The sequence below is a fragment of the Solanum pennellii genome, chromosome 8 (genome assembly GCF_001406875.1).
Source record: "Solanum pennellii chromosome 8, SPENNV200".
NCBI classification, from domain to species: Eukaryota; Viridiplantae; Streptophyta; class Magnoliopsida; order Solanales; family Solanaceae; genus Solanum; species Solanum pennellii.
Window position 1 is genome coordinate 60,613,127 of NC_028644.1, and position 18,555 is coordinate 60,631,681.

General features: G+C 29.4%; 1 protein-coding gene, 1 non-coding gene and 1 pseudogene across 3 annotated transcripts; all 3 read right to left on the bottom strand.

The window, feature by feature from the left end:
• LOC107027791 overlaps window positions 1–1,800 on the bottom strand; it is a 6,640-nt pseudogene extending 4,840 nt beyond the window's left edge.
• Window positions 1,801–5,754: 3,954 nt separating this feature from the next.
• Window positions 5,755–5,827, bottom strand: TRNAF-GAA. Its single transcript has one exon. It is a non-coding gene; the product is annotated as a tRNA-Phe (tRNA).
• Window positions 5,828–11,205: 5,378 nt separating this feature from the next.
• Window positions 11,206–13,521, bottom strand: LOC107026793 (3-ketoacyl-CoA synthase 11-like). 2 transcript variants are annotated; one of them, XM_015227879.2, is made up of 2 exons: window positions 13,364–13,521; window positions 11,206–13,197 (listed from the first exon to the last, which is right to left on the bottom strand). In XM_015227879.2, exon 2 carries the CDS (start codon window positions 12,966–12,968, stop codon window positions 11,451–11,453), a length of 1,518 nt encoding a protein of 505 aa, XP_015083365.1. In that variant the 5' UTR covers window positions 12,969–13,197; window positions 13,364–13,521; the 3' UTR covers window positions 11,206–11,450. The 2 variants fall into 2 exon arrangements, with proteins under 2 accessions (XP_015083365.1, XP_015083364.1); XM_015227878.2 differs by having other exon boundaries at window positions 13,276–13,517.
• Window positions 13,522–18,555: the final 5,034 nt, after the last annotated feature.

Sequence of the window (18,555 nt, forward strand, 5' to 3'; positions counted from 1 at the left end):
TATATATATATATATATATATATATATATATATATATATATATATATATATTTACATCTCCACGATATCGTTAAGATCAATTAATGGAATTTGGATGAAAAATGTTCTTGCATCCATCATTAGCTTGGATCATTCTTATCCTTTCAATATCCCTTAATGATGTAAGAAGAATTGTCCTATAGAGTAATGAGAAGGGGGCTAGTCTTCCCCAAAAATGTCCTATCTATAAGTTTCTTAATCGATCCAGATCCCTTTGAATGGTAAAGTTGTTTGTGTCTCGTAAAAGCAAGAATTCTATCAACTCGCGATCGTAGTCTATGGCAAAGGAACTTTCAATTCAATTTTCTTTTCATAGGTTTTTTTTTTAATTGAGAACAAAATTTAGTTGTTTGATTCTATCATTTCTTTGATTTATTTGAACAAAATCAAATTAATATCACAGATTTTTTTAGAAATCAACCCAAATAAAATTATGGGCAAACAATATAAATTTCACTAGTTTAGGTCCTAATTACTAGTATTTATGATAATTTTAATATTACTTCTTGTACCATATTTAATTTGTTGGGTACATATATCTTAACTCGAAAGATACATGTATCCTAAGAATTAAGAAAGAATGATACATGTTCAATCAAGGATTGTAACTAAAATGCTTAATTTAAGGAGGAAATCACTCCTTTAAAATTTTTTGAGTATATCTAGTCTAAAAACTTCTAAAAAGAAAATTAATGTCTTCAATTTATTTTTGAGCAACAACAATGTGACTTTTTTTTTTAGAAATTCAAATTTTTTTCTCTGAATTTCGAGCTTCATCTTCATGATATATGTATCCGAGATATGTTCCTCTTCCAGATACATGTATTTGAGGTATATTTCTCTTTCAAATACACATATGTATATGAGATTTGTTTCTCTTCCAGATATATGTATTTGAGGTATATTTCTCTTTCAGATACACTTATATGAGATATATCAATAACTAGATGCATGACAAATGTGTCTATTTATGTAGCATATCAAAATTGCTCAATTAGTGGAGTAAATCCCTCCTTTAGCAGCTTTTGGGAATCTTAGCATAACAACTTCCTAATAAAATTTCAAAAAACTTGAAATCCTTTACTTTCTTTTTGTGATAATTTGACTTTAGAAAATGTTAAATTTCAGATTTCTCTAAAATTTTAACGACAATGTATATCAACATAAACACAGTATACATAAAAGTTTATGGGCAAAATGGTCTGGTGGACTCTTATACTTATATGTATTTGTATTGTAAATGTTTCTACTTACCTCTTTGTCATTTGAACCCTTAAACCTATCTAAACTCAACCTGTTGAACCCTTTCAACACATCGTGACTCTCAATCAAGCTGATGTTACACTCCATGTCAGATAAAATTTGCCATATCATTTTTTATCCCTTTTTATAATAATATCTTTTTTGACAAAAGAAAAATCATAAAGTTTGATGCAACTTGACAAATTAAATTTTAATTTATTATTTTAAATTAAATGTTTGGACCGGTCTCCTAGCATCATCATCCATTTTCACAGTGAACTGGCTCAACTGCCGGAGAAAGTCGATGTTGCTGCCGCTCCTCTTGTCGGCGAAACTACAAATAGGATCTCCCTCACCAGTATACATCTTCATCACACATACTCGCCATTTTTCTTTCCTCCTTCTCCAACCTCCACAAATCGCCGCACCAGCTCCTCGCCATTGCAGACCGATGCAAACCTCTAGGGACCCCCTATGCTCTCCACCCTCTCTGGAGTACCAGAAGGCCAAGAAACTCATTGCGTCCGGCGTACAAAGTCTCCCCGCCGCTTCTGGAGTCTGGTGTAGCAGACTATTTTGCCAAAAAGATGGAAGAAAAAGAAAGGAATGGGCAAATATGGATGGCTGAAATGCATATGTGTTGGTTGCAGAAGATTTTTTTTTTCTTTTTAAGTTTATTATTTTATTCTCTTATAATTTAAATATTTTTAAAACTAAAATATGGTGCTCACTTTCCTTAACAAGCGTTTAACCTCACTCTCTTGCCAACTCAACCATTTTAATGCCACATAAGCACAGTCAATGGTCAGAGGGGTTTGATATATTGTGTTTTATTGAATGTAAGGGTCTAGATGACAAAACGTAAGTAGAAGGATCCATAATACAAACTAATACAAGTACAGGGGTCCATCAGACCATTTTTCCAAGTTAATATAATTAATAAATTGTACAGATTCATGCATAAACCATGACCAGGTAAAAACATAGGTGAAACTAAAAGAAGGTCCGAACCAAGTGATGTTGAAGAATCAGCGGATGATTTGTGGTTAGGGCAACAACATAAGCCACCTCCCAAGCGGCTTCCCTTCAGTGCCTTTGACTCCATTGATACATAAATCTCTAATAATTTTTTTAGATACATGCATACTTAATGAGATAAATTGATAAAAACTAGATACATATAATCATATCTCAGTGACTTATTGTCTCTTAAAGTTGTTCACATAATTCACTTCAACACCTTAATTAGGACGTGTGCCTATGAACATCTCTACCCTTTTGAATTTGAATCATTGAACATTTTTTTGCTTACATGACACATTGTTTTTACTTCACGGAGTATAAGCACGTGAAAGATTTTCTATTTGGTATTTTTAAAAAAAAAATTAATATACTTTCTTCTCCCTCCACTTTGTCACCACTATACCTCCGCCACACCACCAGTTTCGCTGCCGCCATAACCATACATCCTTCTTCCACTTTTTCTCTCCAAACACTTTAATCCTTATACCTCCATTGTTATTATTTTAACACTGTCGCCATTTAAAATATGATTGATACCACCATCACCATTTTAAGATTGAAATTTATCTTTTTGTTGTTAATGTAGTGATTTAGTGTTAAGTTGATGTCTAGTTGTGTGAATTTTATTGGAGAATTTCTACTTATTAGTATTTGTTTTGCTCAAATTTTTATTAATTTTATTCTATTTTTCTTGAATGTGTTGTTTTTGTTGGATTTTATTTGCCCTAAATTTCTTACCATAAATAAGTTTTTCTTTTAGAAAAAGGTTTTGGATTGACTAATCCTTTTCTTGTAGGAAAAGGTTTAGGACTCTATAAATAGAGGCATATTCCTTCTAACTTAATCAGCATTCACAATGTAGTCTTAAAGGCTTTGAGAGAAAAGGTTAGAGGGAGAATTTGTGGGTCACAAGCTTGATACGTTATCACTTGTGTGAACCTCCCATGTATTCTGAGTGAATTAGTTGAGGTTGTTTCCCTCTGTATTTTGTACTCTCATATTTATAGTGGATTGCTCATCTCCTTTGTGGACGTAGGTCGTTTGACCGAACCACGTTAAATCTTTGTGTCTTTTGGTATATTTCTCGTTGTTTTCTTACTCGTGGTCTTTAGATTTGCTTTGCTAGCTTCCGCGTTTACACCTGCTTATTTACGGTCCTAACAAGTGGTATCAGAGCCAGATTCAATGACAGAGTCAGGTTTAGTGGTTCGATAATCGATGATGGAACCAGGTTAGAAGGAGGTGTTCATCTTGGCGGGTGTAGTTCTAGCCGCAACTATTTTGACANCGATTGACCGAACCACGTTAAATCTTTGTGTCTTTTGGTATATTTCTCGTTGTCTTCTTACTCGTGGTCTTTCGAGATTTGCTTTGCTAGCTTCCGCGTTTACACCTGCTTATTTACGGTCCTAACAGTTTTGCCTTCAAATTGATGTACATTTGTGTGAACATAAGGATGTACTTCAATCAAATAATAATTATCAGCTATGAAGTACAAAAAGAAATCTGAAATAACTTTATTTTTCCAACAATGTCAACTGAAACTCATTAATTTGTCGATGAACTTTTTTCATATATCTCGTATCTAAAATATGACGAAGAAAAAAGTTATCGCTAAAAAATGGTTGAGATATACTGAGGTTTGTCATGTTTGGGGTGGCACTGTAAAATGAGGGTTGTTGTGAAGAATATGTCGCCCACCGGACTGGACCGGAATGAATTAGTATCGGATCAAAACGGGATGAATTGATCGGTTTGTTGACTGGTATAGAGATGAACCAGATCAAGATTACCAAAATGGATACTAGGTTCCGTCCCGTTTCACTATATACCTGGATGGAATCAGATTGGAACTGAATCGAAATGAAATAGGATGGAATAAACGGGACAACACATATAGCTATTTCAAATAATAATAATTCTTTCAGTATTTTGATTAAATTTTTTTTACGAAAATATGAATATTTTTTTTCTAAGTTTAAAATAAAGTTTTGGGATTTATAATGTAATTTTACTTAAGTTTATTTTAAAGATACTTTTTTTTAAAAAAAAATTGTTTATTAAATTTGCAAAGATAAGTTTAATAAAGTTCTTTTATTTTTAAAGTTTTGAGCTTAAGTTTTCGAGATTTGAAATTTTGAACCTTTTAAAGTTGATAAGTTATTGTTTATTAATATATTATAAGTTATACTTTTAACTTATATTTTAAATAGTTTGTAATTTTAAAAAATTAAATAAAAATAAGGATAAAAACAATGACCAAAACTAAAAAAATATCAATCCAATCCAATTTTTATTTTTATTTTTTGAAAATATGCCTATATATAAATTATAAATATAAATTAATAAATAAAAAATAATTAATCAGAATCAAATCGGATCGAAACAAAATCAAAATAAATCGATATCGGTGAATTGTGATATCGTTTCATTCTGAATATCGTATCTCATTTCGTTCCAAAGACTATCAAATCGGAATGATATCAAATTGGTACCGGTATAACCTCATCCGATGCCCAGCCTTACTGTAGAGGGAAAGGTGGATGGCAGGGGAAGAAGTGGTGGTAAGTTACTTTTTTTCATTTTTAAAAAAAATTAAAATCATTTCTCTTTATTTACTTTATGATACATTTTTATTTATTTTTTTAGACTCAGAAATAACTCATGTCATTATTTGATTAGTGAAATTATCATGTCATTGCGAGTGCATTTTACATATTTCATGCTTTTAGTTTATCCTCAAGAAAATGTTCAAATATGGTTCAAATTCAAGAAGAGGTGTTCAGTAGGTTTAACTCTTAATTGAGGTGTCTAAGTAATTATACGGACAACTCTAAGGAGTTATAGATGACTTAAGTCTATCTCAATTACATATCTAATACATCATTAATGTATCAAAAATATGTGCAAAAATCCACTTATTAAAACTTTCTGATTACGTTCATAACTGGTCGGGGCATCTTATCGCGGCGGTGTTTGCTTCATTTTATAATTTGTCGATGTTGCTCATTACTCGTTGAGCTTAGATCCGACGAACTGCAACAAGATATACCGAAATTTGACATGAACACTCCTCCAATTGGGGTTTTTGACCTCCTAATCGCTTCCATCATCGATGTGATCCCCGAATAGTAACAATTTGACAACGAAATGATATTGATTAATCATATGAACATGCATTGATACATTTAATTTAAGGAAGGTAAGAAGCAAGAAACTGATAAACACATTACTTCTGATTGTTTGTGCTATGAACACAAAACTTGTCTTCATAAAAGAAGTCTTCGGAAAATTATAAAATTGCTAAGTGTAAAATATATATTATTATGCGGTGAACGTGGATCGAACACGTGACTTCTGGTTGTTTGTGATATGAACACAAAAAAGTTGTCTTCATAAAAGAAGTCTTCGGAAAATTATAAAATTTCAAAGTGTAAAATATATATATTATGCGGTGAACGTGGATCGAACACGTGACCTTCAGATCTTCAGTCTGACGCTCTCCCAACTGAGCTATCCCCGCTTGTTGTTGCTATTATATCATTTTAATTATTTTATCATTAGTCTGCAGTGATGAAAAATATAAAGCAACTTTATATTTGTTATGACTATTAAATGTGTATATATATATGTATTATTATACTTATATACAAAAGATTCAATTGTATAATCTGTTTTTGTATAAAGCGACATAAGAGAGAAAGACAAAAGAAAATTTGGCATGGGAAGATCTGTATTTGTATAATCACAAGTGTATAAGACGAAAATATATGTATATGTATATGTATTTGTATTTGTATATACAATTTTATCTCGCTTTATACAAACACAAACGCAATGTATACGTTTGTGTTTGTATAAAGTGAAAGAGGCGAGTGAGATATAGGAGAGGGGAGAGACGAGAACGAAAATATGTATATATAGACAATATTTTTCTCTCGCTTTACACAAAGATAGACGCATTTTATACATTTGTATTTGTATAAAAGTGAGAAAGGCGAGGAAGAGACTGCCGCGTGCGGCGAGCTGGATTCACAAGGAAGAGAGGCGAAATAGCAACAATTTGCTACGAGGTACAATTAAATCAAACTGTGATTATGACAACTAATTTGAATTAATAGTTTGTTATTATAAATAATTTTCCTTAGTACCCTCTTTATATATTCGAGAGCAACAAAAGAAGGTATCTGAAATTTTTTTGAAACTACATTACGCAAACTTTAATTATTTACTTGAAAATTGTATAAATTCGTAGCAACTAGGGGGCTCATGAATCATGATTCAACTTTTATCTAGAAAATCAAACTAACTAAATTCGAAATTTCAAATACAAAACTTAAATTAAATCAGTTAAGTCAATTCTAGTTGAATCTTTTTTATAACGAGTTTTTAAAAAAAATAAAATTGATTGATTTTTTATTAAATATAAAAGATTACTATAATATACTCTTTGAAAGACATCCATAGAGACTAGTGTACATGGCAGTTAAATTGGTATATGAAGTGAAGGAAATATAATATACTTGTCATGTAATATGAAAAGATGTTACAAATGCAAAAATGATGGCAGTTTTCAATTTTTGTTGAATGAATCGATCCCATACAGTCTGATTAATGATTACTATAAAAGTCACTAAAAAGTTAATGAAAATATAATAGTATAATTTTCATAAATTTCAAGTGTTAAGAATTAGTTACATTATCTCTCTATTATTTTTCAAATTACAAGAATCTCTTATATATTATTGAACGTCCGTTTACCTCGGTAGATATTCAAATACAAAAGGAAATGATATATCTGGGATGGGAGAGATGTATCAACTATCAAAGAGGGAATAGGATAGCAGATGCATATGGGAGATATGTATTAGAAAAAAAAAATGTATCCGAGAGGGAGATAGCGAGAGAATAGTGAATATTAAGTGTCGATTGGCAGTACTATTCTTTGTGTTTTTTATTTTTTGGCACTTAGACCCAATACTAGTAAAGTATAATTTTAAACAAAGCCCAAAAACAATATATATCGAAGATTTTCACACTGTCCTTAATTATTAGTAGCAGTTGAGCTTTTATATACTCACTCGCTATATTCATTTTTAATTGTTATGTTGTATTTTTAAAAATAAATTTAATTAACTTTTTAAGTTAAATTAAATTACATTAATTTAATATTTTAAATAAAAATTTAGATAGTTAAAAATCGTAAGAAAAGTACTATAAATTTCAACTTTTTGCATATCACTACTATAAAAAAATTTGTAAATAATAATTAAAATTCTTATCATTTAATTTTAATAAAAAAAATTATGACAATTAAAAATGAACGTAGATAATATTTAAGTTGCTTAATTAATGAGGCTCCTCATTTTCACATGTCTAACGGCTAGACAATCAATACACAACTTTAAAATAAAATAGTCAATTGTTCTAAAAATTAAGCAAATTAAAAGAGTAGACAGTTATCTTGTAAGCCAAAGAAAACTAAAAAATCGACAATACACCACACTGGACTTTATAGTGTTGGGCTTGTGCATTTCTCTTTAGTTCAAGACATAAGCTTTAAATAGAGTAAATTTTAGGAATACTACGGAAACTACAATAATCTCTCCGTGAACAGACGCTTTGTCAATTCATTTTTTAGATAACTTCAATTCCATAATTCAGAAAAAAAGAAAAAAAGTGAAAAGGGCAATAAACATAAAAATTATATTACTATTTTATAAATTGCAGTGATTTGTATTTTGTATAAATCAGATGTTTGAATTTATAAAAATTGTGTTCGTATATGTATATGTTCGTTGTGTTATGTTGGAGTGGTGAGCGAGTTTAGGAGAGAGAGGAGAGACACGAGCGAGAGAGACAAAGAGTTGAGAGAGATAAAATGTATATGTAATATGTATATGAGTTAGATAATTGTACATATATATGTAACTACTATGTATACGTATTAATAATTGTATTTGTATATCTGCATAAAATTTGAATTTATATATAATTTAATCAAGTTAAAACATTTGTATTTGTATATCAAATCTCTTTCTGATTTTATACAAACATGAATTGTACATTGTATTTGCATAATTTGTGTTTCTATATAGTGAGAAAGAGAAAGGCCAAAGACAACCGGCCGGGGAAAAATTTGTAGTAGTATAATTATATAATGTATAGGATAGAGAGATATGCATTTGTATATACCGTCTCTCTTACTTTATACAAACACTAACACAATTTATACATTTGTGTTTGTATAAAAGTAAGAGATTCGAGGGAGAGAATTGAGAATGAAGAGAGATTCAGGGAGAGAGAGGTGAGAATGACAATTTATTTGCTACAAATTAGAATTAAATGAAACTCTAGTTATAACATTTATTTTAAATTAATAATTTGCTACAATATACAATTTCCCTCTTTAATAATGCTATAATGCACGTGGAATAATTTAGTTGACTCAAGTTAATGATTAAAAGGTATAAGATATTTATTATTAATTATATGAAAAATTAATACCATTAGAAAATTATAAGAGTAGTTTATATAATTTATCGATTTGATTCAATTATATTATACTTTTTATAAAAATAAAATCAAAACCAATCAAATATTGTCAATTTTTTTAAAATTCAAAACCAAATCAAATGATGATTTCTATAATCAATTTGATACTTCGATTTGTTTCAAAAAAATTTTAATCATATTGTGAACATATGTAGAAAGGTTTTCATATGTTTTCTTAATACAAGAACATGCACTTCAACTGTACGTTTCTCTTAATTAAAATAATATTTTTAAATGCATGCATGTTCTATGCATTCTTACATTACAAATCATACATAATTATTAACCAAAATAAAAAATAAAAGAGTCATACATAATTCTGGTCTACATAACTGACGTGCGTGCTTGACACCTTTTATATGACCAAATTGTCTATTTATTCAAAATACTTTTCTTATTTGACCAAATAATTTTGCTGGTAGGAGATATTATATTTTTCCGTTAAATTAATTAAGAGAATAAATAAATTGACTCGAATACATAATTATTAAAAAAATAAAAGCCTACTTTTCCAGTTCTCCGTTTTTTCGTACATCTATTTTAAATATATATAATAACATCTCAATAATGCTTTCTTGGGGTAGTTTTGTATTAGGGCCTAGGGGTGTTCACTTTATTAGTAAGTTTTGTCAAGAATATACTTTCTCTCCCCCCAATTTAATAGTTCATTTTTCTTTTTAGTTCATAAAAAGATATATTTTTATATTTGTAATAATTTAATTTTAAGATAAATAAAATGATTTACGGTTAGAGGCAGAGCTAAATGAATTTTCATAGGTTTCAAACGAACCCATTAGCTTTTTCATAGATCTTGTATTTGTATTAGAAAAGTTAATAATACATATGTATATTTACTTGTGAACCCTAGGGTTTTTATGATTATGGTTAACAAATCAATCAAACCTCAATCCGAACCAAATCGATATTTTGTTTGGTTTGATTAGGTTTGATTTTAAATTTTGAAAATCAGTTAATTGATCCAAACCGAACCACAAACATCCCTAGTGGACCTTCTAACAAAATTAATTAATAGTCCAGTAATAAGAAAGGGTGGTGAAAATATTTTTTCACGTTAGTATTAGCGTTGTGGGATCAAACCCCAAATTTTCTTTTTCTTTTTTTTTTAAAAAAAAGAAAGAAACATCTCTATCTAATTATATAAACTACAAGTTTTAAAAGTTTTTCATCCTTTTTTATACTCGATAACAAATTATACTAACATATAAATTAAAACAAAGAAAATATTAAATTATTTTTTATGACAAAACACTAATTTAATGTGATAAAATTAGTCAAATATTTCGTTTGGCCTTGTGGGCGAGCTTCACATTTGTGATTTGTCATGTCGGCAATTACCATATGTTTACAAAATAATCTTTTTTTGTTTTCTTTTTTCCCTTAAAGAGTTTGTCGTCTCCAATTTCAATCGTATTTATAACGTGGACACCTCCTCCATTACAAATATTATATTTAATTCTAAAATTTTACTCTGTTCGTTTTTATTTATTTATTATATTTTTTCTAACTCGATATAAATGAGTGCGGAAGGTATCATGCAAAGAAAGCTATTAAAAGATATTATCTGGAGAAAAAAAAAGGTAGGTAATTCTGGGAGAAAAAAATTAATGTTATTAAGCTTTGAAAATTTAACAATTCATTTACTACATCTGATGTGAGGGATTATATATTACTAGTCCAGTTTGAAAAATTCAGTCAAAATTTATCACTAAATTTCTATTTTTTCTTATGGTTAATTATGACAATTTTTAATATATTTTTTAAAATGTAAAATTTATTATATTTAAAAAATAATAAAATTATTATTTTATTTATTGCAACTTATAAGTAGATGCGATAAATCAATATAAATCGATAAAAAAATAATTAAATAAGTAACTATTCGATAATAAGTTGTTGAATAGGTACATATTTCAAATTTCATTGTTCTTTTGAGGAAGAAAATTACAAAATAGTTCCTATAATATCATATTCCCCTCCCCAAAGGACAATTAGAATCTTTTTCACTATATTTTTTCTTTTGGAATTATACTTTTTTGTGGGGTAGGATGAGTTGAATGATTAATGAAACAAAACAATTATTAAAGCAATAATTCCTCAACTCTTCTCCAACAAAAACATGATGAAATAATTCAATATTACACCATAAATCCCAATAACATGTGCCCTGTCTAGATAATAATTTTACATGAATAGTAAGGTATTGAGGGGATTTCTGAAACTTGGTAACTTTTACGCGAATTTTATATTTATATCGAAAAATCCAGTAAATATATAAGAAACAAAGTATGTTGTTAGTCTAGTGAAAAAACATAATGAGAGGTATTGTGACGTTCCACACGGAGCTTACAAGATTGAAAGATTAGTGAATAAATTGTCAAGTACAGCACAAAGCTTTAGTAAAGCTTTAGTAAGACTCTAAGTCCGATTGACAGGTATACTTGGACATTCATAAAGATTTGAAAACAAGTAGTTCAATATTCATAAATCTTTTAGAAACTCGAAAAAATTTGGATCAACTAATGACTTTACACATTTAGGAAGCACTTAGCCAATATTAAGTTCCATTGAGTTTAGATTCTTGCAACTTTTGGAACATCAACAGGGAACTGGTGAATTTCATCCATCCAGGGGTTCTTCTCCTTGTCTGGATTTATACTTCTCAAAGCCTTCCAAACAGCACTGTTACACTTAAATCCTGAACCAAATGCTATCTGCCACGTTCGATCTCCCTTCCTGATTCTTCCTTTAGCTTCAGAATAGGCCAATTCGTACCAAAGGGAGCTGCTTGAAGTGTTGCCAAATCGATGAAGTGTCATTCGTGAAGGCTCCATATGCCAATCAGAAAGCTGAAGGTTTTTCTCTAGTTCATCCAGTACAGCTCTTCCACCAGCATGAATGCAGAAATGCTCAAATGCTAACTTAAAATCGGGGATATAAGGTCTTATCTTCGCCTTCAATAGCTTCCTTCCCACCAATGTGGCGAAGAAAAGGAACTGCTCAGACATAGGAAGCACAAGAGGACCTAATGTTGTGATGTTTGTCTTCAGAGCATCGCCAGCTACTGCCATTAGCTCTTTTGACAGAGAGACGCCAACTTTTCCATCGGAATCTTCCAATTGGTAAACACATGTGAAGCACTTATCATCAGCACCTTTGTGAGTTCTAACAGTATGGACCAGCTGGTACTTTGATCGTTTCTTATCAGATCGTTTATTTGAGAGCAACACAGCAGCACCACCCATCCGGAATAAACAATTCGGAAGGAGCATGGATTTCTCATTACCAAAATACCAATTCAAAGTAATGTTTTCCATACTAAGCACTAAGGCATAAGTGTTAGGATGGACTTGAAGAAGATCTTTCGCAAGATCAATCGAGATCAAACCAGCACTACAACCCATTCCTCCAAGATTGTAGCTAATAACATTCCCCCTAAGTTTATAATGATTAACAATCATCGCGGACAAAGAAGGGGTCGGGTTAAACAAGCTACAATTCACAACTAAAATCCCAATATCCTTAGGCTTAACAGAGGTTTTAGCAAGAAGCTCATCAATAGCTCCAAACATGACAGCCTCAGCTTCTTTTCTTGCTTCCGCCATACAAGGATTTGGCGGTACATTAGTCACAGCCTCAGGGAGGTAAGTTGAATCACCAAGACCAGACCTCTCAACAATCTTCCTTTGAAACTCAAGATTTCCATCTGAAAATGTTCCAACAGACTTAGACATCTCCAAGAAAGTCCCCTTTGTACACTTCCTAGCATCTTCGGGTTTATAACACGAGAAATTAACAAGGTAGACCGGGCTAGGACGGGTAATGAAATAGACAGTAGACAAAAAGACCAAAAGGGTGGAACAAATGACAACAGATATGAGATTGAACCTAAGCTGATCCCAAAGAACATAAAAGTCATTTGGTGAGAATGTTGAGAGTTGAGCAGCAATAATAACAACTAGAGGTGACAAAAACAGGTACATTCCATGAGTAATAAGGTAATGATAACCAAGTTTAACATACTTAAGTTTCACAGATTGTTTGAAATCAGGAAGGTTTCTTGAATTTGAAGATGGATTAGATTCATTCATTTTGATGAAATTCTAAGAAACCCAAAATCAAACACTTGAAGGGCAGTTTAATCCTATAATCAAGATTGAGTCTATTATTTAAGGGCAATGTTTTACCTACAAAGGTTGACTTTCCCCAGTAGTCAAGATTGAATTTTTACAACATTTTAAGGGTAGTTTAACAACAAAGGGGGCAGACAATAGTCAAGAACAACCTCACCAGAAACTCAGCCCAAAATCAAACAACCACCTGCAGAAAAAGAACAACAAACATCAATCAATATTACAACAACAATGACATATATGTATACACAAACTATATTATTACCCTGTCCGCCCGCACGCAGAGGTAGACATGTTATTTTCGATAAATTAAAAAGCTAAAAAAACCAATTAAAGACAAGAGCATAAGAAACCTTTAAAACACAAGTTAAAGAGAGAGGGAAGTGAGGATGTGGTCTTTAAATTGGTATAGTGATTCATCACAATATTTATAAGCCAGAGAGTGAAAATTGGGATTGAATTTTAAAAAGAGTTGATGGTCAAAAAACAACATATGAACTACATTCAATTCTTGGACTTTCTTTTAATAGTTCGAAATAAATAAAAACTTTAGTATTCAAAAAATTATTAATACATTTTCCCTCAATATTTAACCTTCTTTCTTTTAAGGGAAAAGGGTCTGATATACCCCTCAACTTTGTCATTTAGAGCTGATATAACCCTTGTTATGAAAGTGGCTCATATATACCCCTGCTTGTAAACAAATGGCTCACATATACCCTTTTCCTCTAATGGAAATGAAAAAAAAATAATTTTAATCTAAATTTTTATTATTTTTTTTCTAAAAAATATAACCCCATATGAGTAAATTTAATCCTCGTCAAACATTTTTTTTGACTTTTTTTTGTTTCAATGACTAATTTATAATTATTATTTTGATAATCAAATTTATTTATGTTTCACTAATATTCTTGTAAAACTTATTGTAGATGACCAAATTTTTTCTTCGAATACAAAATTAAATTACAATACACAAAAAAATAGTTTAATTTTTTTTTCTTTAAACTAAGGAATGAAAGAAAAAAACAAAATAAGAATAAGAAACTCAAAAAATTATAATAAAAGAAGTCAAAAAATAATTTATGTATGAAAAAAATTAAAATATACCTTGAACTTTGATAGAAGAATCATATATACCCCTAAATTATTATTTTTTAAAAAAATTAGAAGTAATAAATATAAATTTAAAACTAATTTTTTAACATCCGTTAAATGAAGGGTATATGTGAGCCATTTTGTAACGGCATGGGTATATGTGAGCCGTTTGTATAACGGTAAGGGCATATATGAGCCACTTTTATAACGAGGGGTATAGCAGCTCCAAATGACAAAGTTGAGGGGTATATCATACCCTTTTCCCTTCTTTTAATATGCTTCTTAACTATTATGTACTTTATATTTTTTAAGAGAATAATTTTTAAAAAAAAATAAGTGCTCAGAATATTTATAAATTAAGAAAGTGGAGATTGGGATTAAATTTTAAAAACATTTTTTTTAACAATAAGATAAGGTGTGTTTTTTTTGTACATAAGATGTGACATAAAAAAGAAGAAGTAAAATTATCAAAAAATAAAAGAGTGATTCTACATATAAGTTTTTTTTTTTTTTTTATAAAAGGATAAAATGTTGGCCCTATTGTAGACTTGCAGCCTTTTCTACATAGAGCTGTGGGCCCTTGTTTTGGGCCAGTTTTTCAGTGCCATGAAAATCATACTTTTGGTGAGAGAACATGTTGGACGGGTATCTTTCTTCCTACTTGTTCAATTTTTATTTTTAGCTCTTTTAACAAATATTCTTTTATTTTATTAACTTGGGGTGAAGCTAGGGCGGTCTAAAATTAAATTGAATAAGATAATTTGAATCAAAAAAATTATTAATTTATTAGTACTATTGGTTTAAGTTTTGATAATAGTTTTTTTTTGTTATCAATTTTTAATGGTTTGGAGTTTTTATTTAACGGGTTAATCAATAATTTGATTGTAAATTAAATAATTAGTTTTATATCATTTTGTATATAAAGTACCTGACTTTGAGTTTGGTTTTCTACTTTTAGTTCAGGTTGTCTCAAATATTTGGGTTATTCTACGATGTAAAAGTGTTTCCTTTTTAACGAGAAAATGACAAATAGTCCCTTAACTATAGATGTAGATCTCAAAATGGTGTCTTAACTATATACTTGACAGATACAGTCCTTTAACTATTCAAAAACTTGTCAGTTTTAATCTCTTAACTATACACTTACAAGTTTTAGTTCCTTAACTATACACTTGACGGATATAATCTTTTAACTATTCAAAAACTTGTGAGCTTTGGTCTTTTAAATATACACTTAACGGTTTTAGTCCCTTAACTATAAAATTATCCATTTTAATCCTTTAAGTATTCAAAAACTTATTAGGTTTGGTCTTTTTCCATTTTTAATATAAATAGTTTAGCAATTTTTTTTTGTTTCTCCCTCTCCGCTTCATTTTCTTCAAATTAACCTAATGCGAAGAACCTTAACCTTAACGATTCAAAATAAAATTCACGAGTAAAGAAAATATAAGTCAATTTTATTCAATACAAGATAAAATGAAGCATATTTACCTTAAATATGCTAAACTTTATTATAAAAGGAAAAAGATATTTCCCATTAAATTCAACGTTTGTACTTCAACGACCTCATTGAACATAATTTGTTTAATTTTTAAAAAATTGAAATTTATAAAATGATATATTTGTAATTTTTCAAAATTATTTTTAAATAGATCAATTTTATTATATATTCATTTTGTTTCAAGTAAAGAATTTGAGTGAATTCAATAAAATCCATACTAATATAAATATTCAAGTGCGACTTCAAGTCATTAAAACAATTATATGCTTAATTTTATTCTCCATTGAATAAAATTAGGATTTATATCTTGTTTCCTCATCAATTTTTATTTTGAATTGTAGACGTTATTGTTCTTTTAATAACGGTATTTTGAAGAAAAAAGGGTGGGGATAGAGAAACAACTTTAAAAATGGGTAAAGATTTAATTTCATGAATATTTTTGTTAAAATAAACCTAAGCTACTTGTATTAAAGAAATGGGTAAAGACCAAACATGATAAGTTTTTGAATAATTAAAGGACTACAATCGGTAACTTTATAAGGGACTAAAACCGGTAAATGTATAGTTAAGGGACCAAAGCTGACAAATTTTTAAATAGTTAAAGGACTATATATGTTAAGTGTATAGTTAAGGGATCATTTTAGACCTACTCCTATAGTTAAGAGACTATTTATGTCATTTTTCCCTTTTTAGCCGAATGTAACTTGTGAACTGATCTACATGGTTTAATTGGTTTATCACCTTGTTTCTAAGTATTTTTCAATGTTTTTTTTGTGTCAAATCATAACGGTTAATAGGGCAAGGGTTGTCAAGCGATATTCCTTCATTGGAAATTTACATTCTATATATAGGTTAAAATTTGATTTAATAAATATACATAAATGTTGACACCCCTTGATACAAGTTCAAGGTTTAGTGTAGTGGTTAAGGATTGCAAAAATAACTTAAAGTTGTGTGTTATATCTTTTATAACAACTGTTATAGACTTTTATTTTATATCTTGGGCACTCCTTAATAAAAATCTTGACTCGGCCATCATTATTAATTACTAATACATACCATTTTTTTTAAAAAAAAATATATCCGTTACTAAAATAATTAGTAATGATTCAGCTCCTCAATCATCCATACTGAAATCTTTGGCTCCCTCTATCATCAATACTGAAATACTCCTTTCATTTCTATTTATATGTCACAATTTTATTAAATTTTGAATACATTAAAAAGCTAAATAAATTTACTCTTTTATCATTATTTAATATTTTTTAAAATCATTTTTTCAACCCATAGACATGAATTGTTAAATAGATATATACTAGTTGACTAGTTGTATGACTATAAATGATGCGTCTTGGAAAAGAAAAAATGAGAAGAAAATGGACGCCAGCACTTCCGTAACGATATGAATTGGTTGGTAGTTTCTTTCAAACGTGTAAAAATAATTAATGTGTAGGTGGGGAGGGGGCAGCTAGGCGTTAATTAGTTTATACAATTGCATATTCATTTTTGAGTTTTAACTTATTTTAATTTACTAACGTTTTTCACTTTGAAAAATAAAGTTTCTCTACCAATCGTGAGGTGTGTGGAGAAATGGAGGGAGAGAGAAAATGAGAGATTAAATTTATATTTTGTAAACTATATGCAGTCCTAGGCGGAGCTACCTAGGGCAAGGATTGTCGAGCGATAATTCTTCGTTGAAAAATTACATTTTATATAGGTTGAAAAATTATTTTTTCGATTCATTTTTAGTTGTCATGACTTTCCTTTTTAGTAAAACTATAAGAATTTCGACCAACATTTTATGATTTGTTTTTTCATCAAATTGATATGGAAAAAAATGTAATTTATAGTACTTTTCGTAGTTTTTGAAAATTCAAATTTTTTATTCAAAATTAAATTAATATAATCAAATTTAACTTTGAAAATTAGTTGAATTAACTTTTGAAAAATATAATATAACAATAAAAAATGGAGGAGAGTATTAAAACATGCATCCACTGGACTTAAGTCGTACCTCACGTAAATTTTCCCAAATAAATATGGCCAATCAATGTGCATTTATTTGTTAATCGTAAATAAAAGTTTACATGAATCAACACTTGTATTAAAAAAAAATACTAATATTAGTTCCAACACAATCAAGTTGGGGGCAAAACTTCTACGACTAAGGAACTGCAAGATTTAGAAAATATAGCTTTGTTTTTTAGTGAAAAGGGCACAAACAAACAATGTAATATGGATATATTATAAATATTTTAAAAAATATTAGGCTTAGTTGATAACAAATAGACACAATGTGTTATCAATGTGTGATTTAATATTGTGTTTAAAAAGAAAAAAACTACTTGTATGGGTAAGTTTTTAATAAATATAATTATTCATATTAGCTATATTTTTTATTTTATCATTCTTTTTATCTTTATTTATTTGTTAAATTTTGATTCGACACATCTATTAAAAAATAATAATTGATACAGTGTGTATACCATATTTTCCTTATCCAATTTCGAACATATTTATTTACTAAATTTTCCAAAGACAATAAATTGAGAATATAATAAAAAAAAAATTTGTACTTCCTTGATTTTTCAAAAATGACAAAGAGAGAAATCAAATTATGGAATTTTGACAAGTAAATTGGAATGAAGAGAGTATCATTGATAGCAACATAATTGTAACAACCTGTTTAGTCGATTTGAGCAGTAGAATTATTCTGATAAAAACTGACTGAGTCGACGGACCACGCGACGGACCGTCATGGGCACGACGGTCCGTCGAGCGTCTTCGTTCCAAAACACTTCAACTCTGAAATCTGAGTACTGAGATCGACTCTCTGAACTTCACGACGGAACTGCAGCACGGACCGTCGTAGATACGACGGACCGTCACAAACCCCTTTACTGAATTTAACTCTCTGAACTTTGTGACGGACCTGCAGGACGGACCGTC